Source organism: Eumetopias jubatus, unplaced genomic scaffold (genome assembly GCF_037043125.1).
Source record: "Eumetopias jubatus isolate StellerSeaLion01/CBP00866 unplaced genomic scaffold, mEumJub1_p1.0 scaffold_15, whole genome shotgun sequence".
NCBI classification, from domain to species: domain Eukaryota; kingdom Metazoa; phylum Chordata; class Mammalia; order Carnivora; family Otariidae; genus Eumetopias; species Eumetopias jubatus.
The window spans coordinates 10,941,811-10,968,437 of NW_028274821.1; the positions used below are offsets into that span (position 1 = coordinate 10,941,811).

Here is a 26,627-nt window from a genome sequence, read left to right on the forward strand (position 1 = left end):
CTTTCATGTGATCAGCTATTTCACTTTTGGGTATTTTTCTGAAGAAAATGAAAACACTAATTTGAAAAGATGTGCGCCCCTATGTTCATTGCAGCATTATTTACAGTAGCCAAGATACGGAAACAACTTAAGCATCTGTCAATGGATAAATGGTTAAAGATGATGTGCAATATATATACAATAGACTTGACGTTTGCAACAGTGGGGATGGGCCTTGAGGGTATTATGCTCTGGGAAATAAGTTAGATTTCATCGATCTGTGAAACCTAAGAAACAAAACAAAACTCAGATACGGGGAACAAATTGATGGTTATCAGAAGGGGAAAGGAGTTAGAGGGCTGAAATGAATGAAGGGGGTCATTTGTATGGTGTTGGATGGTAACTAGATTTACTGTGGTGATCACTTTGTAATGTATACAAATACTGAATCATGCCATATACCTGAAACTAATATAAGGTCACATATCATTTTACCTCAATTAAAATTTGTATATTCTATATGTAAACCACACATATATATGTAAGCCAACACATATTAGATACTCCACAAATCAACTATTGATATCATTAAAATTAATAAATTCCTCAAAAGGTGGGCAGAAGCAAAAAAAAAAAATACTATGTAATTGAAAGAGAACTTGAAAGAGATGAAGGAATCCTGAATATCAGAAAAATGCCTTTTCACTGGAAGGGATATGAGTTAAGGGGGGAAAAAAGGTTATAAAGAACATAAACAAATGGGACGAGTTAGTTTTTGAACTATATGTGTCAGTTCAGAGTATTTCTTGACTCCCGGACATAAAGGAGTAGATGAACACTTCCACTTAGTGCCATCTGCTGGTTTTGATTGATTTATCCTGTGCTGTGTTAAAATTCCTAACATCTACATTCTCTCACACTTTGGTTCTATCTTAAACAATTTTAGTTCTCATTACCTCAGTACTGTGGCTTCTCCATTCCTGAGTTGATGAATCTCTTTATTGACTGAATTTCATGGTCAGGTAATCCTTTCAAGCTATGGATGCCGTGTTCCTTCGCATTTTTTTTTTTTTTTTAAGATTGATTTATTTGAGTGAGAGAGTTGGGAGTAGGGGCTAAGGGAGAGGGAAAGAAAAGTCCCAAGAGTACTCCATGCTTCATGGAACAGTACATCAAAAACAAATGATGTAATGTATCGTGATTAACATAACAATAAAAATTAAAAAAAGAGTACTCCGTGCTGAATGCAGAGCCCCACGCGGGGCTCAATCTCATGACCCAGAGATCACGATCTGAGCTGAAACCTAGAGTCAGTCGCTCAACTGCCTGAACCACCCAGACGCCCCTCCTTCCTTGAGTTCTTGCATACTTGCTTGGGAGTGCTTGTCTTTTGTTTTTATACCTGAAGGATTATTTGGGTATAAAATTTCCAGATCATGATTTCCTTCCCTCAGAACTTAACAAATATTGCTTCTTGATCTCTTAGTATTTTTTGATTGCCTGGATTTCCTTTTTTTTCCATCAGGATTTGTGAGCGATATATTTTTTGAGTTTTAATGCTGTTGTTTCCTGTAATGTTTTGAGTCTGTCTACCTGGTGTTTTCATTGTTGAAAAACAACTTGGCAGGAGGTAATATCCTTAGGGAACACTTTGATTAGAGCTTTGTGGTCATTATTTTATTATATTGGGGCAATGAATGTTAGTGTAGAAAAGTCTAATTTTTTTCTGCCTCCTTGAAAGTGACTTGCTTTCTCATCCAAAATGCCTGACAATTTTTTCCTTTATTTTTGAAGGTCAGTAATGTAACCAGGGTACATCTACGTGTCATTCATAATCATTTTTCCTTGGATTACAGTATAATCTGTAATCTCTAGGTTTATTTCTTCATTTAGGAGCATTTACCTTATTACCATAAAGATTTTTTTGTCCAATTATTGGGTCCTCCACTTGATGACACCAATTTTCCTTACATTGAATTTTCTTATGTTCTCCATATGTTTTATCTTCTAATTGTTTTGTTTTTTGCTTCTGCATTTACTTCAGTCATCTTACATGTTCCTTTCTGTCAGTAATTCTGTTTCCACCAGTATCTGTTCTGTTCCATGATGTTTTAAAAGAATTCGTTAAGTAATGATATGTTTATTGGTTGTATGTTTATTTCTTTAGCACAAACTACCGTATCGTGTTACTCTGCTTTATCTTGCCTTTTAGAGTTTGTTTTTAATTGATTTTGTTGTTTTTAAGTTCCTTATCATGAATAGGCCTTTGAGAATTTTCTTTGGCTTCTTGGGTTATGTTTCCTAACAAAATGGGTTCTTTGTCATTTATATACCTTGTTCATTTCTTCAGTTTTTTTCCTTTTATCTTCTTTTTTGTTTCTTCTAAGCTGTAATATATGTGCATTGTTTTTTTCCTATTTATTTATTCATTTAATGTATAATGTATTATTTGTTTCAGGGGTACAGGTGTGTGATTCATCAGTCTTACACAATTCACAGTGCTACCATAGCACATACCCTCCCCAGTGTCCATCACCCAGCCACCCCATCCCTCCCATCCCCAACCACTCCAGCAACCCTCAGTTTGTTTCCTGAGATTGAGTCTCTTATGGTTTGTCTCCCTCTCTGGTTTCATCTTGTTTCATTTTTCCCTCCCTTCCCCTATGATCCTCAGTCTTATTTCTCAAATTCCTCATATCTGTGAGATTATATGATAATTGTCTTTCTCTGATTGACTTATTTCACTTACCCTCTAGTTCTAACCATGTCATTGCAAATGGCAAGACTTCATTTTTTGATGGCTGCATAATATTCCATTGTGTATATATACCACATCTTCTTTATCCATTCATCTGTTGACGGACATCTGGGCTCTGCCATAGTTTGGCCATTGTGGATATTGCTGCTATAAACATTGGGGTGCACGTGCCCCTTCGGATCCCTACATTTGTGTCTTTGGGGTAAATACCCAGTAGTGCAATTGCTGGGTTGTAGGGTAGCTCTATTTTCAACTTTTGAGGAACCTCCATACTGTTTTCCAGAGTGGCTGCACCAGCTTGCCTTCCCACCAACAGCATAGGAGGGTTCCCCTTTCTCCACATCCCCACCAACATCTGTCGTTTCCTGACTTGTTAATTTTAGCCATTCTGACTGGTGTGAGGTAATATCTCATTGAGGTTTTGATTTGGATTTCCCTGATGCCGAGCGATGTTGAGCACTTTTTCATGTGTCTGTTGGCCTTTTGGATGTCGTCTTTGCAGAAATGTGTGTTCATGTCTTCTGTCCATTTCTTGATTGAATTAGTTGTTCTTTGGGTGTTGAGTTTGGTAAGATTTTGGATACTAGTCCTTTATCTGATAAGATATTTGCAAATATCTTCTCCCATTCTGTTGGTTATCTTTTGGTTTTTGTCTGTTTCCTTTGCTGTGCAAAAGCTTTTTATCTTGATGAAGTCCCCAATAGTTCATTTTTGCCCTTGCTTGCCTTGCCTTTGGTGATGTTTCTAGGAAGAAGTTGCTGCAGCTGAGGTCGAAGAGGTTGCTGCTTGTGTTCTCAAGGATTTTGATGGATTCCTGTCTCAATTTTAGGTCTTTGATCCATTTTGGGTCTCTTGTGTGCAGTGTAAGGAAATGGTCCAGTTTCATTCTTCTGCAGGTGGCTGTCCAATTTTCCCAACACCATTTGTTGAAGAGACTGTCTTTTTTCCACTGGACATTCTTTCCTGCTTTGTCGAAGATGAGTTGACCATAGAGTTGAGGGTCCATTTCTGGGCTCTCTATTCTGTTCCATTGATCTATGTGTCTGTTTTTGTGCCAGTACCATACTGTCTTGATGATGACAGCTTTGTAGTAGAGCTTGAAGTCTGGAATTGTGATGCCGCCAGCTTTGCTTTTCTTTTTCAACATTCCTCTGGCTATTCAGGGTCTTTTCTGGTTCCATACAAATTTTAGGATTATTTGTTCCATTTCTTTGAAAAAACATATGTGCATTGTTTTTTCAGCAAGCTGGAGGTTGATGTAGAGAACATAAGTCTATTTACATATGGTGTTGATGTGTTATTTTTAATATTTTACGCATCCTGCCTAAACTTGTTTTTCTCCTGGACCTCAATTTGAATGCTGGGTCTTGCTGAGAGCAGGGAAGGGGAAGCAAAGGAAAAGGGGTGACTGAGAGAGCCAGATGGGCAATATGACTCCTAGGTTCTGTTCTCTTAAAGTACCCAGTGTTCCCCTCCTGAATTTCCTCCAGCTACTCATGAAAATATATTAATACCTTGTGCAGGTACAACCTTGAGCTTCAGACCTTTTAGTTCATTTTGCTCTGAGCCCTATAAAGTGACCCCCTCCTCCAAAAATGTAGAAATGGTTAGAAACTTTTACCCTTGGTTGACTTTTCCCTATATTACTTATTCTTTGCTCAGTTCCCCTTCTTGCCATTTTGAAAGCTGTTTCTGATAAGTATTTGGATTTTGTAAACTTTTTCCCCACAACCACTTATTAGTCAGGGTAGCAATAAGAATTTTCAGAAGTCACATAGGACTTTCTGTTTCTTATTTAGAGTATCACTCTTCAGAATTTGTGGCAGGAGGTTGTATATTGGGTTGCTGCTAATAAAACTTGGCTTTTAAAATTTTATTTATTTTAAATGTTTGTTGTAATCGGTTTTGAATAAAGGAGATTCTATAATCTAGGTCGGGGTTTCTTAACCTTGGCACAACTGATATTTTGGGTTGGATAGTTCTTTTTTGTAGGGGATTGTCTTGTGGATTGTGGGATGTTTTTGGTTTTTTTTGTTTTGTTTTGTTTTATTGTTTTTTGCCTTGTGGGATATTTAACAGCATCCCTGGCTTCTACCTACTAAATGCCAGTAGCATTCCCCTAGTTGAGACAATTAAAAATATCTTCAGGCATTGCCAAATATTCCCTGGGGAGAAAAAACACCCTGTGTTTGGAACTACTGATTAACTTATTCTCTCATCTTACTCCTCTTGCTAAACACCTTCATCTAAATTTTAAATAGTTTTCTTAAGTAGCCTGGTAAGTATTACCAAAGATACACATCAGACTTAGAAAAAAAAGCTCTAATACACTCTTGCAATTCAACTTAATACTACACGAATGTTAACTGTATAGGACTCATAAGCTATCTGAATAGTAATCCATAAATTAAAAAAAAAGGTTTATGAACAATGTGGAATTTTACTGAGTGAAAAAAATTAAGACTTTTTTTTATGACTTATTGTTTGGGGTAATGATACTCACAGTAGATTTACTTTTTTCTCCCTCATTAATTAAAATCATGATGTTAGCCAAGTAAGTGAAGAAAATTCTTATTGGCAATTCAGTTGTTTCCCGTTTAGGAGACTGACACTCTCCAGTTCTAAGCTAAATAATTGTCATGGTAAAGTAATTTCCTTGAAAAGAACAGGCATTGATTCGCCCCTGTTACTCACAAATCCTATTTCAGTCAAATTGGAAAACTATTAAGTTTTGGGGAAAAAATCAATAGGTATCAGGAAACCATTAGATCTTGTGGCCCTTGCTATTATCTTGCATGAGTAATCACTGTAGACAGCTGACAGGTATTTCGCTCTTGACACAGTGATGCTTGGGGGACCACATCTCCTCAGTGTAGGTGGACAGCTTCAGACTCGGGTATGAGTTCAGTTATCCTTGTTTTTCCCCAGTACTCATTCTTTTGGACAGCCCTGTCACTAACTGGACCTGTGATGCTTTGAAAAATCAAATACTTTTTTTACTGCCAGTTTTCTTTTTCTTGTGTAATGGCAAACTGATCAGGGCGTGTGCTTTGCTACTGAACCAGTGTCAAAAACAAGTTTTAATTTCTTACTTAGAAGTTCTTTTTCCTCAGATCCAAATTTTATATCAATATTAAACAAATAGTATAAGGTTTTACTAGTAATGCTCTTATAGAGTGTATAATTTTGCCTTCTGTTCTTTTCCTTCTATAAAACTTGCAAGTTTTTCCCTTTTTCGGTCAAGTGGCTTCTGAATTATCTATGTTGTGTTTTGCTTCCCTTTAGAGAGAGAATTCGTTATTTGTGAACTGTATGATTATTAAATTTGGAAGAGAAAACATAAAAAGTCCCGTGTGCACATATCCGTAGTGCCCAAATTATTTGGTAGTATCTATTGGCAGATTACTATGACATTGATAGAAGCTTGGTGTTGGGTTTGTATGTGATAAGAGCTGATCTGTTTTTCTTTCTTTCTTTTTTTTGTTCGGGGGGGACAGAAAAGGGAGAGGGGAAGAAATGAGTATAAATAGTAAAAGATTCTGTTGTTGTAATTCCCATAAAGAAGTTTGGAAAGCCATACATAATTTGTATATGTGTTCACCTGCTAATTCTTTTAGGACACATTAAAACAGCCTGGGTAGAATAGTGTTTCTCAGTTTGAATAAATATTTTTATTTGATGAATATTTTACATATTTTTCAGGTGCTGTAGCTTCTATGTTTTGGGTTGATGCTGAATTAGGGGTTGATATTTATCTTGATGGTAAGTTAAAAAGCAAATATTCTTTTGTTTTCAAGTAAAATGTTATGGTTAAGTTTTTTTTTCTGCTCACATTATAATTTTAATCTTTTTAAACTTGTTTAGTTTGATGATGAAGTAAGATTCCAAAGCCCCAGAGAGTGGTAGAACTAGATGTCAGATCTTAATGTCAGCTCTCAATTTAGTGCTTCCACTAAGGTTTTCCTTTTAAAGTGCTATGTCAGTTTCTTATATCCTCTGTTTATGTACTAACTATGTTAGAGAGTTTTTTATTTTATTTAAAATATACAGTATGAGGATCATATTTCTGCTTTCATTTTCCTCTGAAGATAAGAATTAAGCAAAACCCCCACCCCTTACTTTTTTTGCCTTAACACTTTTGGGCAATTGTATTCATAGACTTCGTGTAAGACATATAGAAACTTTCTGAATGAAGTAACTATGCCCCGCCCACCCTTTACCTTTCTTTAAACCAGGTCTTCCACAGACTCAAGAGTGAAATTTAAGACTGTGCCCAGTCATTTGGCTCTAGTATATGCAGCATGGAGCTGGTTGAATTCCCTAGGCATCATCAGACTCATTCTGCTGTTACCATTTGAAAAAATTATTTGGCATAAAATTCAGAGATTGCCAAACTAATTGACCATTTGGAAACTTAGGTACATGTTATGGAAAATACTTGTATGAGTTAGATTTGGTGCAAATTATTAGGAATAAGATATCTTAAGGCATCTTAGATTTGTTAAGCAGTAATTTAAATGTTAAGAGAAGTCTTGATTTTGATAATGTGAATATATAAACTGGAAATAACCTGTCTTGTGTAATTTATCACATTCCAGTTTATATTATGGAATTTGTCTCATCATGTTTTGGATTTAAAGCTTTTTAAAGGCCAGAAATATCTTATTTTCTTATTTACTTCTTTGTTTATTTGATTTAAAAAATTATTTTATAACCTCCCTAATGCCTTAAAATGGTACTAGGCACTCAGTACACATTTGAAATGTGCCTACTTGTTCATGGAATTGAATTAAATTGCAGCTTTGGCAAGAGAAAAACCAATATTTTATTGAGTAACATTTATGAACTGATATAGGTTAGTTGTGATTTTCATTCTCAAGCATAGAGGTGATTAAAAGATATATTCCTTTGTAGGTATCATAACTGTTGTGGATTCAAAATATGGACTAAAAGTAAGTTGAAAGATTGCTGTGAGTTGCTAATTATTTGTTAAAAGCTGGGTTTATGGGGATTGATTATATTATTTTTTTTCTACAGTTTTGTTTGAATATTTTAACAAAAAGTTTTTTTTTTAACTATCGTGAACAATAGATGAAATTTGTGTGTCTTTTAATTATTGTGTTTTAAAATTAAGTATTTTCTGTTACTCTGGCTTGATATGATAGAAGTTGGAAGTGTAATACTTTGTAATGATGATATTACAGGATAAAGTTTGTGTATGTGTAACTCCTTACTGGGACTCAACCCCATTGTTGATGAGTTTTTCTATTTGATAGAAGAAATTGAGCTTGAGAAAGCATATGAGAACTTTTTTCTCTTGTTAAACTGCTACCAGACACAAACTGGAAATAATTGCATTAAAAAATAATTGCTTTACCTTACTTTGAAGAGATCAGGGTTTATACATAGGTGCAGTGAGGAGAAACTCTCCTTTAAAAGGTATCCTCCTGTGAATGTTTTCATAACTACCAAGTTCTTCAAATACATTTAAATGGACTTCTATTCATAAAATGCACTTAGTAAGATTTTTAAAAACATGTTGTTGCATAAAATAAAACAATATTTTTCAACTTTCCAAGTGAAATACTACTAAAGGGAAAAGAGAATGAAATTATCCTCCATCTCCTGGTCCCACTCTGGGATGTGGATAGCCCCCTAAGTAATCATTTCTTAGAAGTTTAAATAAAAATGCACGTCCATTTTGTATTCTACTCGACATATATCTAATTTGTTAATTTGAAAGTGTTCCTTCCGGGGCACCTGGCTAGTTCAGTTGGTGGAGCATGCTTGTTAAGTGGTTACCACTATCCCTTCACTGGCCCTTTGTCTCCCTCAGGAATAGAGCTGCCTAATTTGAGATATTTGGAAAATAATTTCTCTGTAGATTTTGAGTCCAAATTTATTAGTCATCTTAAGAATCAAAGAAAGATTCCAGATATTACAATTTTACTCAGAAAAATTCCGACTCTTCTGAAACCATGATATTTCTAACAAAATATTTATGGAGGAAGCAAAATAAATAAAATTCTTCATTCTGGATGTTTATTATAGGCATGTCTGAATTCATCTCTTACATGCATTTAATACCAAATTTGGGATACCTACAGAAGAGATAGCAGTTAAGATATTTTATTTGTCTTCTTGATAGACTTAAGGTATCATACCCAGAGTTAAACTCTTTATGTATTTATGATTACAGGAATAATTTTATATGTATATTTAGATTTGCAGAGGAGTTAAATAGAATCTATTATCAGTGTAATTGAGGCCAAATAAACAAAGCAACATTCTGAATAATGCAAACACAGTAAACGTTTAACCTCCTGCCACCTTGATAAAACCTCTTAAATTATTAAATCAATATACCTACACAAAACTGACATACTGTCAGGATAATGGAAACTTTAGATTTTTTAAGTCAGATGCCAGATAAATAACTTTTCCTTTGTATAAAGAATTTGCTCACTTGTCCAATTCCTCTGGTTGCAAAGCTTGACCCCAGTAGCTGCTTGTGATTCAGAGAATTCTGAGGCAGTACAAGTAATGACACTTGGATAATGGGCAGCAATTTAAGGGTGTCATGCTTCAAAGAGCCAGCCCATCACAAGTAAAGCTGAGAAATGGTACCCTGTGGCCAGGGAGCCAAATTGAAACTGAAGTGGTAATTGATATCATGGGCTATCACTCTAATGGGATTGTCACCCATTGATCTGAAATATTCATTTTTTAATCACGGGCAAAGAATTGGACAACTTCAAATGACAGCTCTCTATTCTCAGGACTTGACACCCAGGCTACCAACATTGTTCTTTTCAGTTCTACAAATGTGACAGCATTTAATGCAATAGAATCAATGGATGAAGTTACACAGGAAAGGTCAAGTGAGAGGTTTCTTTTTGGCTCTTCTGTTATATTGCGCTAGCTGTTGAAACAATTCAGTCAGAAAACAGTTTGGCTTGGAAAAGACTGGAAAAATAAATAGACTGACATTATGCAATAATCGTTTTCTAACAGCTGAAATAGCATCAGATCTATAACCAGTCCGTTGAGAGGAGAGAGCTGCTGCTTTTTTTAAATGTTGTCTGACATCTTTGACACTAGATTTCTTCCATTTTGGTCAACACCAGTGTTTTCCCCTATCTTGCTCTCTTCTTTTTGGTCCAGCTTGTTTCTGTTTCTGCAGAAGAGGACACCCGCTAGCCCTTATTGAAGTCGGGTCTACAGTGGTGTTATTTCAAAGGGTTTCTTTCTTTCTTACTGTGTGCTGAGTTGGAGGTTGAACCTTGACTTTTGGGAAGTGTCGGGTTAATTAGTACCAAAACCATTTTTGTCTTTTTTAATATATAAGCAAAAGCCATAGTCTCTCAGCAGAGGTGAGGAATCCTTTGGGCATATGTATACATTCACACACACACACACACACACACACACACACACACACAGACACACACACTCTAAAATTTTTGAAAAAAAATTTCCAGATGTTTTCCTTCCTTGCCTGTGCAGGTAGCATAGAATATCAAAATTTCCATTTTTTTTAACTTTATAAATGGAATTTATCCGACAGAGTAACCAATATTGGAGAATGTCCCTTTGAATAAAAGACACTGGTTTTAGTCTTTTTGCAAAGTTTGACTTGGGGAGGAAGGAAGTTGCATAAGGAAAATAAATATTGGGCTGATACCCAGAGAAAATAAATGTTAGTGTGCATTTATTATTTCTTTATGTTTATATGGCCTTCAAAAATGCATAGAACAGGGCTTTTATCTTTTTCTATAATTTTATATGATTATTACATGCCTTATCCATAATAGAATTGTACATATTAGTCTGTTTTTATTTTGGGGATTTTAACATGTTTTTATATTTGGTACTTCTTGATTGCCTGAAGGTAGTAAAATGTTGGTTTTTCCCACTTAGCTTTGAGTGTAGATTTCTAATCTTCTGGAGAAGTAAATGTGTTAAAAACATGGGTTACTTTGTAAAACTACTGTTCCATTTATGGAAAGGTATGGAAATTCAAAAATAAAATATCTAATTTTCCTGCCATATCTTTTTTTATACCCCACCAACTCACAGCCACATAGCCCCAAATTCATGTGTAAATAAAGCTTCCAAAAGGTCAACAATACAATATTTTGAAAAATATTTCAAATTTTCAAATCCTGGAATATTCCAGGATCTTTCAGAAACAGGTGCCTTGCTAAAAATACATCTTTATTAGATAGGTATACTGCTGAATAGAAGGGGATTTGTTGCTGCACATTATATAGAATATTTCAAATAACAACATCTACTTATCTTTGTCAACAAATAGGGGTGTTAACTAGAATTCATTCAATAAATATTTTTTGAGCCTGGTGCCAGGTACTATTTCCAGGATGGTAACAGCCTTATTCTCTACAGGACGTAATAATAGGGTTTGCAGTAGCCTCAGGCCAAGAATAATTAGGAAAAATAGTAAACTTTGTCTTTTGGCAAGGAACAGTTTTTGATACACTAATAATAATAATATAGTAATTTTTTTTAAAGATTTTATTTATTTGAGAGAGAGAGAATGAGAGACAGAGAGCACGAGAGGGAAGAGGGTCAGAGGGAGAAGCAGACTCCCTGCTGAGCAGGGAGCCCAATGTGAGACTCGATCCCGGGACTCCAGGATCATGACCTGAGCTGAAGGCAGTCGCTTAACCAACTGAGCCACCCAGGCGCCCCAATAATATAGTAATTTTGAATGTAACTTTTAGGTACTCTCTATGAGTATAGTCTTACGTGATTGTTAATATTTATGTAACATCTGTATCGAAGATTGATTTTATGTGACATAAAAAGCTTTCATTCATAAGTTTTTAAAATTATCATTTTACTTCTATAGCACATGTTTTCAGTTTTTGAAAAATAACCCTATAAAAGAGTATCCTGTGACAGTGACAGTATTAAATTTAGTTTCTTCCTTTATAAAATGAGAATAGCCATTTCTTCTAATTCTTAGAAAGGCTAAATGAGATAATGTATGTAAAATGATTTAAGAATTTGTGAAGTTTGATTTCAAATACAAAAAATATCAATATAATCAAATTGCCTCTAACCTCAGTAGGCAGCTTTTTCTTGTGACAGGGAGCGTCTATTAAAGGTTAAAGTAATGAAGGTGGAATGTTTTGCAGAGACGAACCTTTTGGCATTGATGCCTTTAGGGATTTAAATAGAATTATGGAAAAATAATAACCACTTCCAGAGAGATGACAGCTACCTTGTGGGCCCCTATGTCAGTGTCACAATATTTTTTTGGAGCTAGCTTGACTCTGGAGAGGTCAGCAAAGTAAACAGTTGCACTGAGGGGCCAGGTCACTCAGGTGTCTGTTTCTCTAAATGGTCAGCTGCTTTTAGGCTAGAATTGGGGCTGTGGCCTTCCCACAGCTTGTTTCAGGAATAGAAAGGGCTCAGCACTGAGTCCATATTGTGTGTGATGCTGGGGTGGGAAGTGGGGTCTGGGACCGGAATGGATGGAAGTGTATTAGATTTAAGAAAGTCTATTTTGGTGGTTATCTCTTTTATATATAAGTAATAATGAATATTTAGAACAAAAACAGTTTTGTGAAAAAGGAAAAGGCCTATAATTTGAACTGTAATGCTCTTTGTTTTTATTGACATTATTTAAATCTGGAGGGTTTTCCTTTTAAGGAAGAGGAGGTGTCAGGGGGACAGTATTTAAGTCCTGCCCCCTCCCCCAAACACCCCCAATAGAGTCACTGTAGGAAAACAATTACAAATGGGGAATAAAATGCTTTCAGTTAGAAAAATTAGTTCTGCATTTGTGTGTTCAGTAATAGAACTTGTTGAAATGTATATTAGAAGCAAGAAAGGAGTCTCCAAGGTAAAATTCTTTGTGTTGACATTAGTGTTTGTGTTTTCCCACAGTAACTTTTTTCAAACTTTGTTTTTGTTTAGCATTTAGAAGAAGAAAAACCGGATGGCCTTATCAATGAAGCTTCTAGGTATTCATATTTAAAGTATATATTGATTACTGGCTAATTGAAAAGAGACAATTATTATGAAAACCAAAACCAAAGTGAGAAATATAAAAACATAGTCAAGGAAAATTTGTTGTCTTTATCCCCTGTAATTGAATTACTGCTACTTATAATGGTCTGATAACTAAAATTTTATTTAAAACTTTTATATGTAGCATAAAATGAGTGTTGGGCACAGCAGTTCTTTGAAAGGTGCTTGGGAGCAGTGAACATTTAAAACTGGGTTTTTGTTCTTTTATGATGTCATTGGGATTCAAGAGGATTATAAAGAAAAGAGTTGGTTCACTTACTGCCTTCTTCAACAGTAATTCATTTGATTCATGTATTCACTGTTACTCAGAACAAAATAAATACAGAAATAGTTTTAATTGGCATTTAGAACATTTTTTTGCTTAAATACCTTTATGTTCCTAATTGGGCTGTCTTTAGACTTATAAATATTTAAATCAGTTTGCCTACCCTAAGCATATTCTTGCTAATGGGGGAAAAAGGCTTCGGGATATACCGTGGTTGCTAGGTCTGCTGCTGGGGTTAAGGGGGAGTCTCCCTGTGATTTGCTAAGTGTGATCCAGACATAAATAGTAGACTACAAACAAGCAGTTGGCTCCCTCTCATTTTGGACTATAGTGCTCTGTGGTGCTGTAATCCTGCCTGAACACTGCATTGGGTATATAGGTATGATTCAGATTAGACTGAACTTAAACATTTTTATAATTTTTTTCCTTATTAAAAATATATTTATTATAGAAAATATAAAGAAGCCAAATTAGAAAATAAGTGAAGTGTCATAAAAGCCACAATAAAGATGGGGCACCTGGGTGGCTCGTTTGGTTAAGTGACTTGATTTCGGCTCAGGTCATGTTCTCTGGGTGTGAGATCCAGCCCCGTGTCAGGCTCCTCGCTCAGGAGGGAGTCTGCTTCTCTCTCTCTCACCCTGTCCCTCTGCCCTTTCCCCCACTCACTCTCTCTCTCTCAGTAAATAAATCTTAAATAAATAAAGTTAAATGTAAAAGGCCTCCAATTTAAAGATAGTGACTTTATATTTTGAGGTGTCCACATTAAATCTTTTTTTTTTTTGAAGATTTTATTTATTTATTTGACAGAGAGAGACACAGCGAGAGAGGGAACACAAGCAGGGGGAGTGGGAGAGGGAGAAGCAGGCTTCCCGCCGCCGAGCAGGGAGCCCGATGCGGGGCTTGGGGGCTCATGACCCGAGCTGAAGGCAGTCGCTTAATCAACTGAGCCACCCAGGTGCCCCATCCACATTTAATCTTTATTCATAGAACACTTACTTAAACAGAAATGGGATTATGATGTACATACTGTTGAAACTTGCTTTTTCAATAAATTAAAGTTAATTTATTTTTGAGAATTTGGCCATGTCATTTGACCTAATTGGCTATATCTTCAGGTAGCATAAAACTGGAATTAGGAATAAATAGCCTAGTGATTAAAATTTCCTGAAGAATTGAGGAAAATTTAAAGAATCCTCAGCTCTACTACTCCTGTTAATAGAAAATAGAACTTCGGGTACCTGGGTGGCTCAATTGGTTAAGCGACTGCCTTCGGCTTAGGTCATGATCCTGGAGTTCTGGGATCGAGTCCCACATCGGGCTCCCTGCTCAGCGGGGAGTCTGCTTCTCCCTCTGACCCTCTTCCCTCTCGTGCTCTCTATCTCTCATTCTCTCTCTCTCAAATAAATAAATAAAATCCTTAAAAAAAAAAAAAGAAAATAGAACTTCTATTTATAGTAAGCTATTTTGTTATCTAGCATTCTGTCAATGGGACAGAATAACATTCTTTAACTTGAATGTCTGTGTATCTATTTTACAGAGAAAAACATATTTATAGTGATGAAGAAGATATTTGTTCAGGATCCTGATGTATCTTCTGAAGTGTGGTTTTAAAAAAAAACTGTTTAGTGTTAATGTTAATTTGTTTTATTTCTTTGAAAATTCCATGTGATAACATGGAATATTTTAGTCAGTAGACTGTCCATATTTTTACCATATTTAATATCTGAATTTTATGCATTTCTTTACAAAGAAAATTTTGAGTTGAAAATGATCCTTGATTGTAAACTTTTGGGGGTTTATCTTTGTAGTTTGAGAGTAGCAAGTGAGAGCACTTAGTAAATATTTTTTGAATGAATACATATGAAATCTGAATTTATATAGTAATGGATGCAGTTTATTCTTACTGTTTGAAGAATGATAAATAGGAGTAAAATCAATTACCATACAGAGTACTATATAGTTCTTAATGCTATTTGATCTGAAGGAGATGTTTCTATTTTTAATTTCTTAACATTTCTCTTTTGACATCGGTTCTTTCTTTGCTAATTTAGGCAAGTTGCTTTGGCAGATATCATCATCATTAATAAAACAGACTTGGTTTCAGAAGAGGATTTAAGCAAATTAAGAACAGCCATTAGGTATGAAGTTTTAAGTGTTAACTACCTACAAATCCAAAGTGTACTATATAAAAGATTTTTGCTGTATTACCCTGTAGAAACTTAAGGTTCAAAGTTGACCTACTTCAAGTACCATTCTGGAGTCATTTATTGTTGATGCCTAATTGACTGTTATGTAAAAGTAAGTATATAAAGTCATTCCCCATTTTTTAGAGAATGCAGTTAGAATTCATAGACTGATACTCAGGGTCTTCTGGCTCCAGCCTCCTTTTCCTGTCTCTCTTTGACTCTTGGCCTGCAGGAAGTTCTCTCACTTTACTCAGGACGATTTACTTTCCCATGGATGTGTCTTCCCGTATCCTTTCTTTACTCTGCATGTTCTCACTCTCACTCTGCCAGTCCTTGAATTCCTTCATTGTCTCTGTTTTTCTTTGCTTTCTTTTTTTTTTAAGCGATTTCATCCATTCTGTAGAGTTGTCCCGTCACCTCCTTTTCTCCCTCGCTCTCTGTGAAATCTCCCCTGTCTCAGGTGGTCTCCTTGCCCTGAACCCTCACTGACTTTGTCTTCCTTGACTGTCAACTAAACGTGCCTGTCTCCCAGCTTGCTTTAATGTCTTCAGTGTCCATGGCCAGGGTTGGTCAGCATAGGACAGTATGAATGGTACTCAAATATATGCTAAATGATCCACAGTCATTTGGACTTTTCAAATGAGATTAGAGTTCAGGGACTTTGAATTATTTTTTAAGGCAGTTAATAAATGCCATCTACAAAGAGACATCCAATAGCTTTTATTATTAGTCATCTTTAATGAGTATAATCTGCTGGCATCAGATTTTGATTCTGTCAGTACCAGTTCATATAGTATGTTATAAATTGAATCAATAAAGGCAAGGCTCATGAGAAGATTGGTTGCAGTGATGAATAATTGAAGAGGAAAGAAATCCATATTTTTCTGCACATTTTCTGCACATTATTTTAATGTTAATATCCTTTGAGTCTTTACTATAAAAAACTAATAATATCTCCATGTGTAGTGCAGGTAGTGCTGCATAGTGTTTAAGAGGATGGACTTTAGAATCTGGTTGGTTGGGTTCTACTCCTTGGTCTGTTTCTTGCTGTGTTCTTTTTAATTCTCATCTCTAAAACAGGAAAGAATACCTACTTCATTAAGTTTGGTTTAAGTGTTCATGAGACATTGTTGGTAAACTATGCACAGTGCCTGACACATAGTAAGTGCTCTGTTAGCTACTATTATCATTAATAGAGTGTAACTTTTTTTCCTGGTTTACATAGTAATTTCAAGCTACAATGAGTAAAAATGAAGGAAATAGAAAAATGGTTGATATTTTTGGAAAAGTCTAGAAAGATGAAAGCAGTGAATGGAGATTCCTTCTCTTGCCCCTTTTGACTCTGGTCTCCTAAATTTTGTTTGCCAGCCTGCTCTGTACAGCAGTACCAGGAAAGAATTTGGACACAGTGCTTTGATAAATTACAGACCCTTTGGATTTTGACCCTCCATTGTACATCAGCCTTGCAACTGACTGGGCATTAGATTTGGGGAGTTGGAAGAAGGTGAACATATCTGAGAGGAAGTGGCCATCAGGTTATACAGTATATTCAAGTAGAAAAGATTAAGAACTTTGTGAAATGGTAGAGAGACTTGCCTTAGAATCATTGTAGATGGGAAACCTTACCCATGAGAATAAGCTTGAACAAAAGGCACATACATTCAGCAAGTAACACTGAAGGCAATGGAATTGATGGTATAAAGATAAATAGATGAGGTGTATAGTATGTTGAAAAGAATTTAACAAGTATTTTTGGTGAGGGAGTCCTGTTTCATTATCTCAGTAATACCAGAAAGGGAAGGACTGGCAGAGCGGGTAGAGATTCTAGTTAGGGAACGAAGAGGTTATTTTGTGGAAGAACCTGGATACCTGACTTCCTGTTACTGTGAAAACGAGGACGGGCTGGGTCAAAGCCACTCACAACTTTTTAGGTTTTTATTTCTAGCCTGTGTATAGGCATTTCCACGATGTGTGCTTGTGGAAAATTGAGTATCAGTAAAAATCTTGATTTATCTACTCACTTTGAGAACATTAGAATTACTGGCTATGAATCATTTTTTCTAATGTGAAGGGTCTCTTTATAAATCACAAAGTATTCCCCAGTTAGTCAGTTGTGCAGTAGATTTTTGCCTGTCATGTTTTAATACCTAAGTGGAATATACCTGATTTATGATTAGAAAAAAAATAATAAGCTATAAAAAAATGTAAGTTTTGTTTTTCTGGTTTTTTTCTCCAGATATATTTGTATATGCTTATTTCCTGTTTTAGAAATAATATGCTTTATGATCTTTAAAAAGTTTAACATTTACCTTTTTACCCTTCTTTATTTTTATGTTTATTTCAGATCCATAAATGGACTGGGAAAAATTTTAGAAACACAAAGATCAAGGTACTTTTAAAAGCCGTTACTAATATTGACAGTAAATAATTTTAGTTAATAATAATTATTAAGTAATTGATAAATATGCCTGATTCTTTTATAACAAAGATACATGTGCCTTTTTAAAAAATGGGGCCCCAAAATGTTTTGAATGTTCTTTATAAATTAGTTTGGCATATTTGGTTAATAGTTTGCTTCTTGTTGTAGCAAGACTACAGAGCCATGGTAAGGCTGGGTGGCTGTGCTTTTGTTTCATGAGGAAGAAAACATAGGACTTTTCATCCACTCAGAAAAGTAACTAGTATAGAAATCCCTAAAAGTATGTTATTAGGAATCATCTTAGCTTGAGGTACTTAAATGGCATTCTAATATTTTCTAAAAACTTCTAAGTTTTTTGTATAGCTGCAAAAATAATCTGTCATGTAAAAATAGAGGAACCTTTATCTTTAAGTTTATCTTTATGTCCATTTCCTGTAGGTTCTTCTGTCTTTTTATTCTGTTCATACAGATGTGCAGTACTTTCTAAAATAGACATATTCTTGAAACATCTGTGAATTGTATTTCTTTGGATTGAATTCTGTTTTCCAATGAATGCTATTATGATTTCAGAAAATTCTTACAGGGATATATCATTAAGCTCATTTTTTAGCAAGAATGAATGGTTCAGCAGCTGAGAGACCCAGCAACATGCAGCCAGCAGCTGTGGGTCTCAGGGCTGGCAGTCCAGTGCCAACGCAGTTCTTAATTCAGAGATTCTTTCCTTGGAAGTGCAGCAGCGGGCTTTGCTCAGAGGCTCATCTGCGCAGCAGAGGTTAGAGGTGCTGACAGACTGCCCTGGGCAGTAGGCATGAGCGGGGACAGCTGCTTGTGTGCGTGCGGACAGCTGGGGAATTAACTTGGTGTGCATTCTCAAAAGCCACTCATCTGCGGGTGGAAGTGGCAGAAGGATGCCCTTAGCGTAAGTCTCCCACAAGTAAACGCCGAATGTGCTCCCTGCATTTCAGATTCCAGTGTAGAAAACCTTTGATCGCCTAACTCATACCAGAGCCATTCCTCAGTTATTAGTCTTCTTTCTCTTGCATTTTACCATTTTCTTTCTCCCTAAATTTTCTCTTCATTACAAAGTGATGCACAGACGACCACAGAAAGTGAAATAAGTTTTTAGAAACCATATCCATCAATAGCTATGGTTCCGCTGTAATAGCATTTATTTGGTTCATATTTACAAACATCTCAGATCAGTTTTTACAGGCTCCTGGATTTACTTTGCTTAATTTTTCTTTCTGTTTTCATTTTAAACCTTTACGTCCCGTGTAAAGGTTTTATCTTGAAGAGATTATTGTGTAACAATTTTGATGGTTCTATGACATTTCTAACAGTTCTGTTATGTTTATAGAACAGTAAACATATAGTGATTAAATTTAGTTGCTTCAAATGGATGAATGAGCAAATGAATAAAATCTCCTTTTTTAAAAATTTTTTTTCTTGTTTCTTCAGTGTCTTGTGTTTGCCATTGTATCTGAGAATCTAGGGACTTTCTGAAATAGTACTTCCTTGCTGTGAGGACTGAAGTTGGATTAGGATCTTTTTCAATGAAGATCAGACCTCCATGGTAGAATTCTTACCATGGTCATGAATCTTAACATTAAATATTTCCCCCAATTCCTTGAGGCACAGCAACTTGAGCCTTCCCAGTTTAGAAACAAGAGATCTGGTTTTTAACAAAATGGTGGAAATCACTGATGGAAGTTTTGTTTTATTGTGTTTGTTTTTTTGTTTTTAAATTTTAATGCCTCAAGCATTTTGTGGTTGACAAACGCTGATAGTAGTAAAACTGACAATAATAAGACTGCTGTAAGCATATGTAGAAAAGGCTTACCTTGAGTATTGAAGTTGAGGAATAAGAATCAGGTGTAACATTGTCTTATTGGTAAGACTTAAGTTGACTTTGAAGCAAATGGAAGTTCTAATGGGCCACGTAGACTTCAGAAGTAGGGGTGGAAGATCAGAAGAGCCATTCTTATTTCTTCCTGACTCCTTTTTAATCTTGCAGATTTCAGAGGACCGAACAGAAGAAAACCAAAATCCAGTTGTTCAGTAATAAGTTAATCAGTTCAACAAACTATTGGGCATTCTATTAGTTGCTAGGCATTTCTTGGCTTTTTGAGGATTTAAGCAATGGATAAGGCAAAAACTCTGCCTTTGTAGTAGGTGATGAGTCATTTGGGGGAGACAGAAGTAAACAAACAAAACCCAATATATTAAATATTATCAGTATAACAGGAGTATTAATTATGTAGGGCCCTATAAGAACAGGAACATAGAGGAACAACTACTCAGCTCTTCTTGATGAAAATTCAGGAAATTTTGACTGAGGATGTGATTATCGACCTCTTGAAGAATGAATAGGATTTTTTCAGATGAACAAGAGTAGAATGGCTTTTTAGGCATGGGAAGATTTTGTACTCCAGGGACCTGTGAGTATTTTAGAACAGCTAGAGCACATGGTGTGTGGCAGAGAGAAAAAGAGGTGTGACTGAAGAGATGGAGAACTTTCCACAAAGGATCTTGAATGCAATGACATATACTTTGGATTTTTTTTCTGTGGGCAGCAAGGAGTCAGTGAAAGGTTTTAAAAGCAGTATGAGTCCTGGGAGGATTGAATATGGGTGCAGTTCTCCATGGAAGGAAGTACCAGAATGGGGAGCAACTTGCGGGTGAGGTAGTGATAGCAGGGATTTGGTAAAAGGTGTTTAGTTGAGTTTTGTAGACACTAAGTTTGAGGTGCCACTGGGGAAGGCCTTCAGAAATCTGGTTCTAGAGTTCAGGACTTAGCCATTGGATGGGTTTGACAGTTCGTAGATCTGGGATTAGCTGGTGGCTCCTGTTTAGGAGACTGATTGAACTTTGGAAAGATGACTAGTAGACACTAACCCCGGGGTAGCCGCTGAACTCCCCTCCCCACCACGTAAAAATTAATGGTGGTAGTCTTTTTATTTTTATTTTTTTGTATTACTGTTTTGAAAATATCTGATGCTATTATCTCTAAAGGAGGAAATTAAGTATATTTTATGCCGTGGAAATTAGTTTTCTAATTGGATGAGTAAAGGAATTTATTTTCTGTGGGGTTACTAGATTTGGGGCAGGTCCATGGTAACTCTAATCTGGAACCTTAGACTTTTCCTGTTTTACTGTCCATTGAGAATCTGGTGAGATACAGTGAGAGACTGGTATTATTTTATTCACTGTAGATTTTTTTTTTTTTGCCCCCTCGCCTCCAACACTGCTGTAGTGCGTCCCCACCCCTCAATGGTCCCCGTAGCGGAGAGCCCCAGTCTGGTCCAGGTGGGAGACCAGAGCTCCGCCAATCCTATTCCATTCCCTTCCACACATGTACAGAAAAGAGAGGCATGCACCTCAGCACCCCCAGGACTACCAGCTCTGCCTCAGGAGCAAGGGCAGAGGCTGGATTGAGGCAGCCTCAGTGGGGACTCTATTCTCTGTAGATTTTTAACCTGTACAGATCTAGTGTTGATCCTGTGTGTTTTGGAAATATCAAAAGATTCTGCGTATCAAGCAGAATTATTTCTAAATGTGTGACATGGATTCTTAAGAACAGTGTCAGAATGAAACTGTTTACTTTAGAAACTTGTGTTTCCAAACTGACTTTTGGTATTCATACAGTTGGCCTGAGTTTTGATATTCAGACAATTGGCAGGTGTACTTTTTAAACTAGCTGTTTCCTAAGGTAAAGATGATAAACTTGGGGGAGAAGTTCATTCATTTGTCACATATTAGTACAAATATTTACTCAACTGTCATGGTGAAAATGGACATGTGTTTAATGTTAAGGCTTTGATCTCTTATGTAAGATGATATTTACAAATTTCTTTATGGAATATTTACTTCTTTGATGATTTTCCTGATTCTTTTCATCTAGAATGTCCAGAATTTCCAGTGTTGTTATAGTTTATGTGCATATAACTTTGGAGTATTACTCTTTTAGTAAGATGGGAATTTGTCTGCCTTGTGCTGGGATAAGTACTCCTGATCAAACAGTATTGTTGCCACAGGCATGAATATTTGGCAGACTGTTGAGAATCAGCAAAGCAGGCAGTGCACCTCACTCCTACGTTAGAAGAGGTGGTTTGGTCTACATGTTGGCGTATTTTTAAAAATCTTGAATTTGACTGTTTTGTTTTCCTTGTAAGAGAACTTACATGTTTGGCAAATTCCTGGACTCTAATTTTGAAATTCATTATGTTGTCGTTTTCCTGAAACATTCCTTCATCATAGCTTTGATTATAGAGAAATCACTGTCCTCTACTGTTTTACAGGCTCACGTAAACATTGGAATTCATTCACTAGTCTTTGTATATGTATTTAAACCAAAATGAATGCTGTCTGTGATATGATATTCTCTGCTGGTTTGAAACACTGCTTTCCTGATAGGCCACAATTACCTCTAAATAATTCCCATGGAAATAATGTTTATTCAGGTAGAGTGCTAACTGGGGTGTTTCAGTCTATGCAACCCTGGTCTGAAGGAAATAAACCACTCTTTGGATGTAGATTAGGGTCTTAGAATAGTTGTTTGATTCCTTGTATTCTTAAAATACTACCTGTTATATCGTGGAAGGCGGGGAGTGAAGTAAATGAAATCCAGACGTCCTGAAGGGAACGTACTGTACTGCGGCAGTGCCTTCGCTTCACGTCCCACATTTCATCTTTTGAGTAATAAACTGCTGCTTTGAAAAGTTCCAGTTCTATAACTGAGGGTTTTTTTTTTTTGTCTGTAAAATGTATTTGAAATCAAGCTCATAAATTCCCAGGATTGAAAAGACAATTGAAAGTATAAATAAAAATATATATAGTTTATTGAAGCAATAATCAAATAATTTTCTGCCTTGAACTTATACTAGTCACTGTTTTTTTAATTTTATGAAGAAATTCTATTAAAAAATTTTACAACAAGCTTTTTCTTCTTTGCTTGTCATTTTTATGTGTTTCCCAAAATAGTATGATATATTGATTAAACTTTATGTCTACGTTTTTGGCAAAAGAGTCTTAGAGATTTTTTTTTCCTCTGATTAATTGAATATATTTCACAGAATTTCCCATAGTTTACACTGGATTTCTTCCTTTTAGAGTTCATCTCGCTAATGTATTAGATCTTCATGCCTTTGACAGTCTTTCTGGAATAAGGTATGTTTTCTGTATTTTGTTGACTTTTATTGTAATATACTTCTTATTCCACAGTTGTAGAAGTTACAGGAATGATTTATACAGTTGCACCCTTGATTTAAGCTTCTTGTCATTCCTTTGGTGTACAAGATCATTCCTAATGATATTGTTCTTGAAAGTTTTATTAATTGGATGTTTGGAAATCACAGTGCATTTTCCTATAGAAATTTTAGTATAAATGGTAGTTAACTTTAGGGATTCATCGTTAATACTTCTGCACCAACCACTGTGTGTAATACTTTCTATGAGAAAAATGGATGAAATACATAAAAAACTTTAGCTTGGGATATTCCTACACACTCCTCCTTTCTCCTCAGTGACGGATCACTCTCCTGTTTCTTTCCCTGGAGGGAATCTCTTTGATAAGGGAGAAGAATGTATCTTTCTTCAGTCTCATTTTTTTTTAAATCATCTTAACCGTTTTTAAGTTTACAGTTCAGTAGCATTAAGTATATTCACATTGTTGTGCAACAGATCTATAGAACTTTCTCATCTTGCAGAACTGAAACTCTGTTGAATGATGACTCTCCCTGTTCCCCTCCCCACAGCCCCTGGCAACCACCATTCTATTACCTGTTTTTAAGAATTTGCCTACTTTAGGGGACTCCTGGGTGGCTCAGTCGGTTAAGCATCTGCCTTCAGCTTAGGTCATGATCTCAGAGTCCTGGGATTGAGTCCTGCGTCAGGCTCCCTGCTTGGTGGGGAGTCTGCTTCTCCCTCTCACTTTGCCCCTCTTCACCATTTGTGCTCACCCTCTCTCTCTTTCTCTCTCAAATAAATAAATAAAATCTTGAAAAAAAAAGAATTTGACTTCTTTAGATACCTTATACCAATGAAAATGTATGGCATTTGTCTTATTTTAACTGGCTTATTTCACTTAGTCCTCAAGGTTCATCCATGTTGTAGCTTGTGACAGGATTTCTTTCCTTTTAATGCTAAATAATATTCCGTCATATTGTCCATTCATCCACTGATGAACATTTGGGTTGCTTCCATCTCTTGGCTGTGTGAACAATGCTGCTACACCATGGGTGTGCAAATGTCTCTTCACGATTCCTGCTTTCACTTCTTTTTGCTATTTTGAGGCATGCCATACTGTTTGGCCCAGCAGCTGCACCATTTTCATTTCCCATCAGCGGTGCACAGGGTTCTGCTTTCTCCATGGACTCGCCAACACTCAGTATTTCTAGTTGGTTTTGGTAGTAGCGGTCCTCATGGGTATGAGGTGGCAGCTCCTCGTGTTTGTGCTCTGCATTTCTCCAGTGGTTCGAGGTCATGACCAGCTTTTCGTGTGCTTAGTGGCCATTTGTAGATCATCTTTGGAGAAATGTCTATTCAAATACTTGGTCCATTTTTTAATCCCATGGTTTGTTGTTGTTTGTGGCTGAGCTGGAGGAATTTTTTTTATATATTCTAGGTATTACCCCCTCATCAGATATGTGATTTAGAAATATTTTCTCCCATTTTCTCCAAAGTAGTTGAGTCATAAAAGCCTCGTGTGAGAGGTGCCCTCCCAGTGCCCAGAGGAAAGGAGCATCCTTATCTCTGAAGACTAAGGTACACACGGAGGAATCAAGAAACAGGCCTCTCTGAGTATCCTCCAGTTTACTACACTTGTTTCGTACTCCGTCCCATTGTTTCTTTCCACAACCTTCCACTCTTCATCAAACATAGCATAAAAACGCTCAGGTTTAACCATTTCTTTGGTTCTTCATTTCTTTATGAAGGCTCTTGTGTTACATAAAACTTATATTAATAGGGGCGTCTGACTGTCTCAGTGGGTCAAGTGTCTGACTTGCAGTTTCTGCTCAGGTCCTGATCTTGGGGTCCTGGGATTGAGCACTGTGTTAGTTTCCCTCTCCCTCTGCCCCCCCCCCCCCCCGCTGCACACTCTTTCTTTCTCTCTCTAAAATAAATAAATCTTGTAAAAAAAAAAACTTACATTAATAAACTTGTACCCTTTTCTCCTGTTAATCTGTGTTTGTCAATCTAATTTTCACACCCAGCCAGGCACTTAAAGAGGGTTGAGGAAAACTTTTTCCTTCTTATGCAAGTTGTTGGCAGTTATTTTTAACAACATTAAATGTCGAACATAAAGATTGTGTGATTTTTCGAACATTTTCTAAGGTAATTTCATTCCACACTTGTTTAAGAACAGTGATAATGCATTAGCGACACTGAAAGAATTAGCTATTTAACGTGATGCCCTCTCTGTGGCTCAGGCCTGTGCATAACTTTTCACTGTGCTCAGTTGCAAAAATGGAGAATCCTTTTCTGAGCAACCAGCTGGGAAGGATTTAATTTGACACTTTCTCTACTAAGACCCCATCCTGTGAGGCTCATTTCCCTCCAACAGTTCCTACAATCCTTTTCTCTTTTCTAAACTCCCTGTTACTAATTTACCCCTCACTGTTCTGCAGAGCAAAACATCTGCAAGGTTTTAAGTCTTTTTCCTCCTTCCAGCCTACCCCCATCAGTGTCCAAATGTATGCTACAGTTGTTAAGGTTATAATTGGTTATGCCATTTTGATATTCTTGCTCTTTTTCATATCAGAACAAAACATTTTTAAGATTTTTTGTTTTCTCTCAGTCACTGGCAACTGACTATATAGAAGGCTTATTTCTTAATACTACTTATTTCTTAATAAATAGATACGTTTAAGGGAATACATTGATAAAGGAATAAATATACCCTTCTGACTTTCTTTAGGTACTAGCCTTATTTTCACATTAGGAAGCATGGGACAAGTTGATGAAATTTGGAGCAGTAGTAAAATGCTTACGTGTATTTTTCTAGGTCGGTAATAGATCTGTTGGAATTAAAGAGAAATCTGCTGACATATTTAACCACACAAAATAGTGTCGCTAAAGATTAGGGTTTTTTTCTGTATTGTGTGTAGATGTGTGCATGTGAATGTGTGTACATTTTTTAATTGAAGTATAACATACAATGTTGTATTATTTTGAGGAGTACAACATATTAAGTTGAGAATTCTGTATCTTAGTGCTCACCTCGATAAGTGTGGTCACCAAGTGTCACTATACAACATTACTGCAGTATTATTGACTATATTCCCTGTGCTGTGCTTTTCATCTTTGACTTATTTATTTATTTTTAAAAAATATTTATTTTATTATGTTAGTCACCATACAGTACATCATTAGTTTTTGATGTAGTGTTCGTGATGACTTACTTATTTTGTAACTGGAAGTTTATACCTCTTAGTCTCCTTCACCTGTTTCACCCATTCCCCCATCCACCTCCCCTCTGGCAACCACCAGTCTGTTTGCTTGTTTGTTGAATGTGTGCACATTGTTAGGAAAAATCTTTAAACAGTCTGCTAGCTTTTCTGTATTAGAATGTGTAAATAGCATGTAAAATTAGAACTGTGTAATAGATTGAGTTGTGGAAACTCCCTTCTTAGCTCCATATCTCTAAGTAACATAAGGTTAAATCGAAAGTATATTGATGTCTGAATTTATAATCAGTTGTTATTAGTTTGCAGAAAAAACTTCAGCATGTGCCAACAACACAGCCTCACCTTGATCAGGTAAAAAACATCTTTAAAAAAATTTTTTAAGGATTTTAAAAAAATAAATTGGTTCTTTTAGGACTGTTTTGAGTCTTGCTAAAAAAAAAGTATTTTTGAACGGTGTTGATAATTTTCAGAATTTGGATGCTTTTGAGGTAATCTCATCTAGCTTCTTAACGCGTAATAGGAATTCATTAAGCCAGACTTTAGAGTCTTAAGAAAT

The 26,627-nt window shown here is 36.0% G+C and overlaps 1 protein-coding gene across 3 annotated transcripts in view; it reads left to right on the plus strand.

Moving 5' to 3' along the window:
* The window catches only part of ZNG1A (Zn regulated GTPase metalloprotein activator 1A), a 53,002-nt gene that overhangs the window by 17,491 nt on the left and 8,884 nt on the right, over positions 1-26,627 (plus strand). For all 3 annotated transcript variants that reach the window (XM_028117356.1, XM_088019183.1, XM_028117355.2), the window contains 7 exons: positions 6,440-6,499; positions 7,652-7,689; positions 12,683-12,729; positions 15,113-15,199; positions 17,592-17,636; positions 22,776-22,832; positions 26,371-26,422. In XM_028117356.1, coding sequence (XP_027973157.1) covers positions 6,440-6,499; positions 7,652-7,689; positions 12,683-12,729; positions 15,113-15,199; positions 17,592-17,636; positions 22,776-22,832; positions 26,371-26,422 — 386 coding nt within the window. The remainder of the gene's footprint in view (positions 1-6,439; positions 6,500-7,651; positions 7,690-12,682; positions 12,730-15,112; positions 15,200-17,591; positions 17,637-22,775; positions 22,833-26,370; positions 26,423-26,627) is intronic.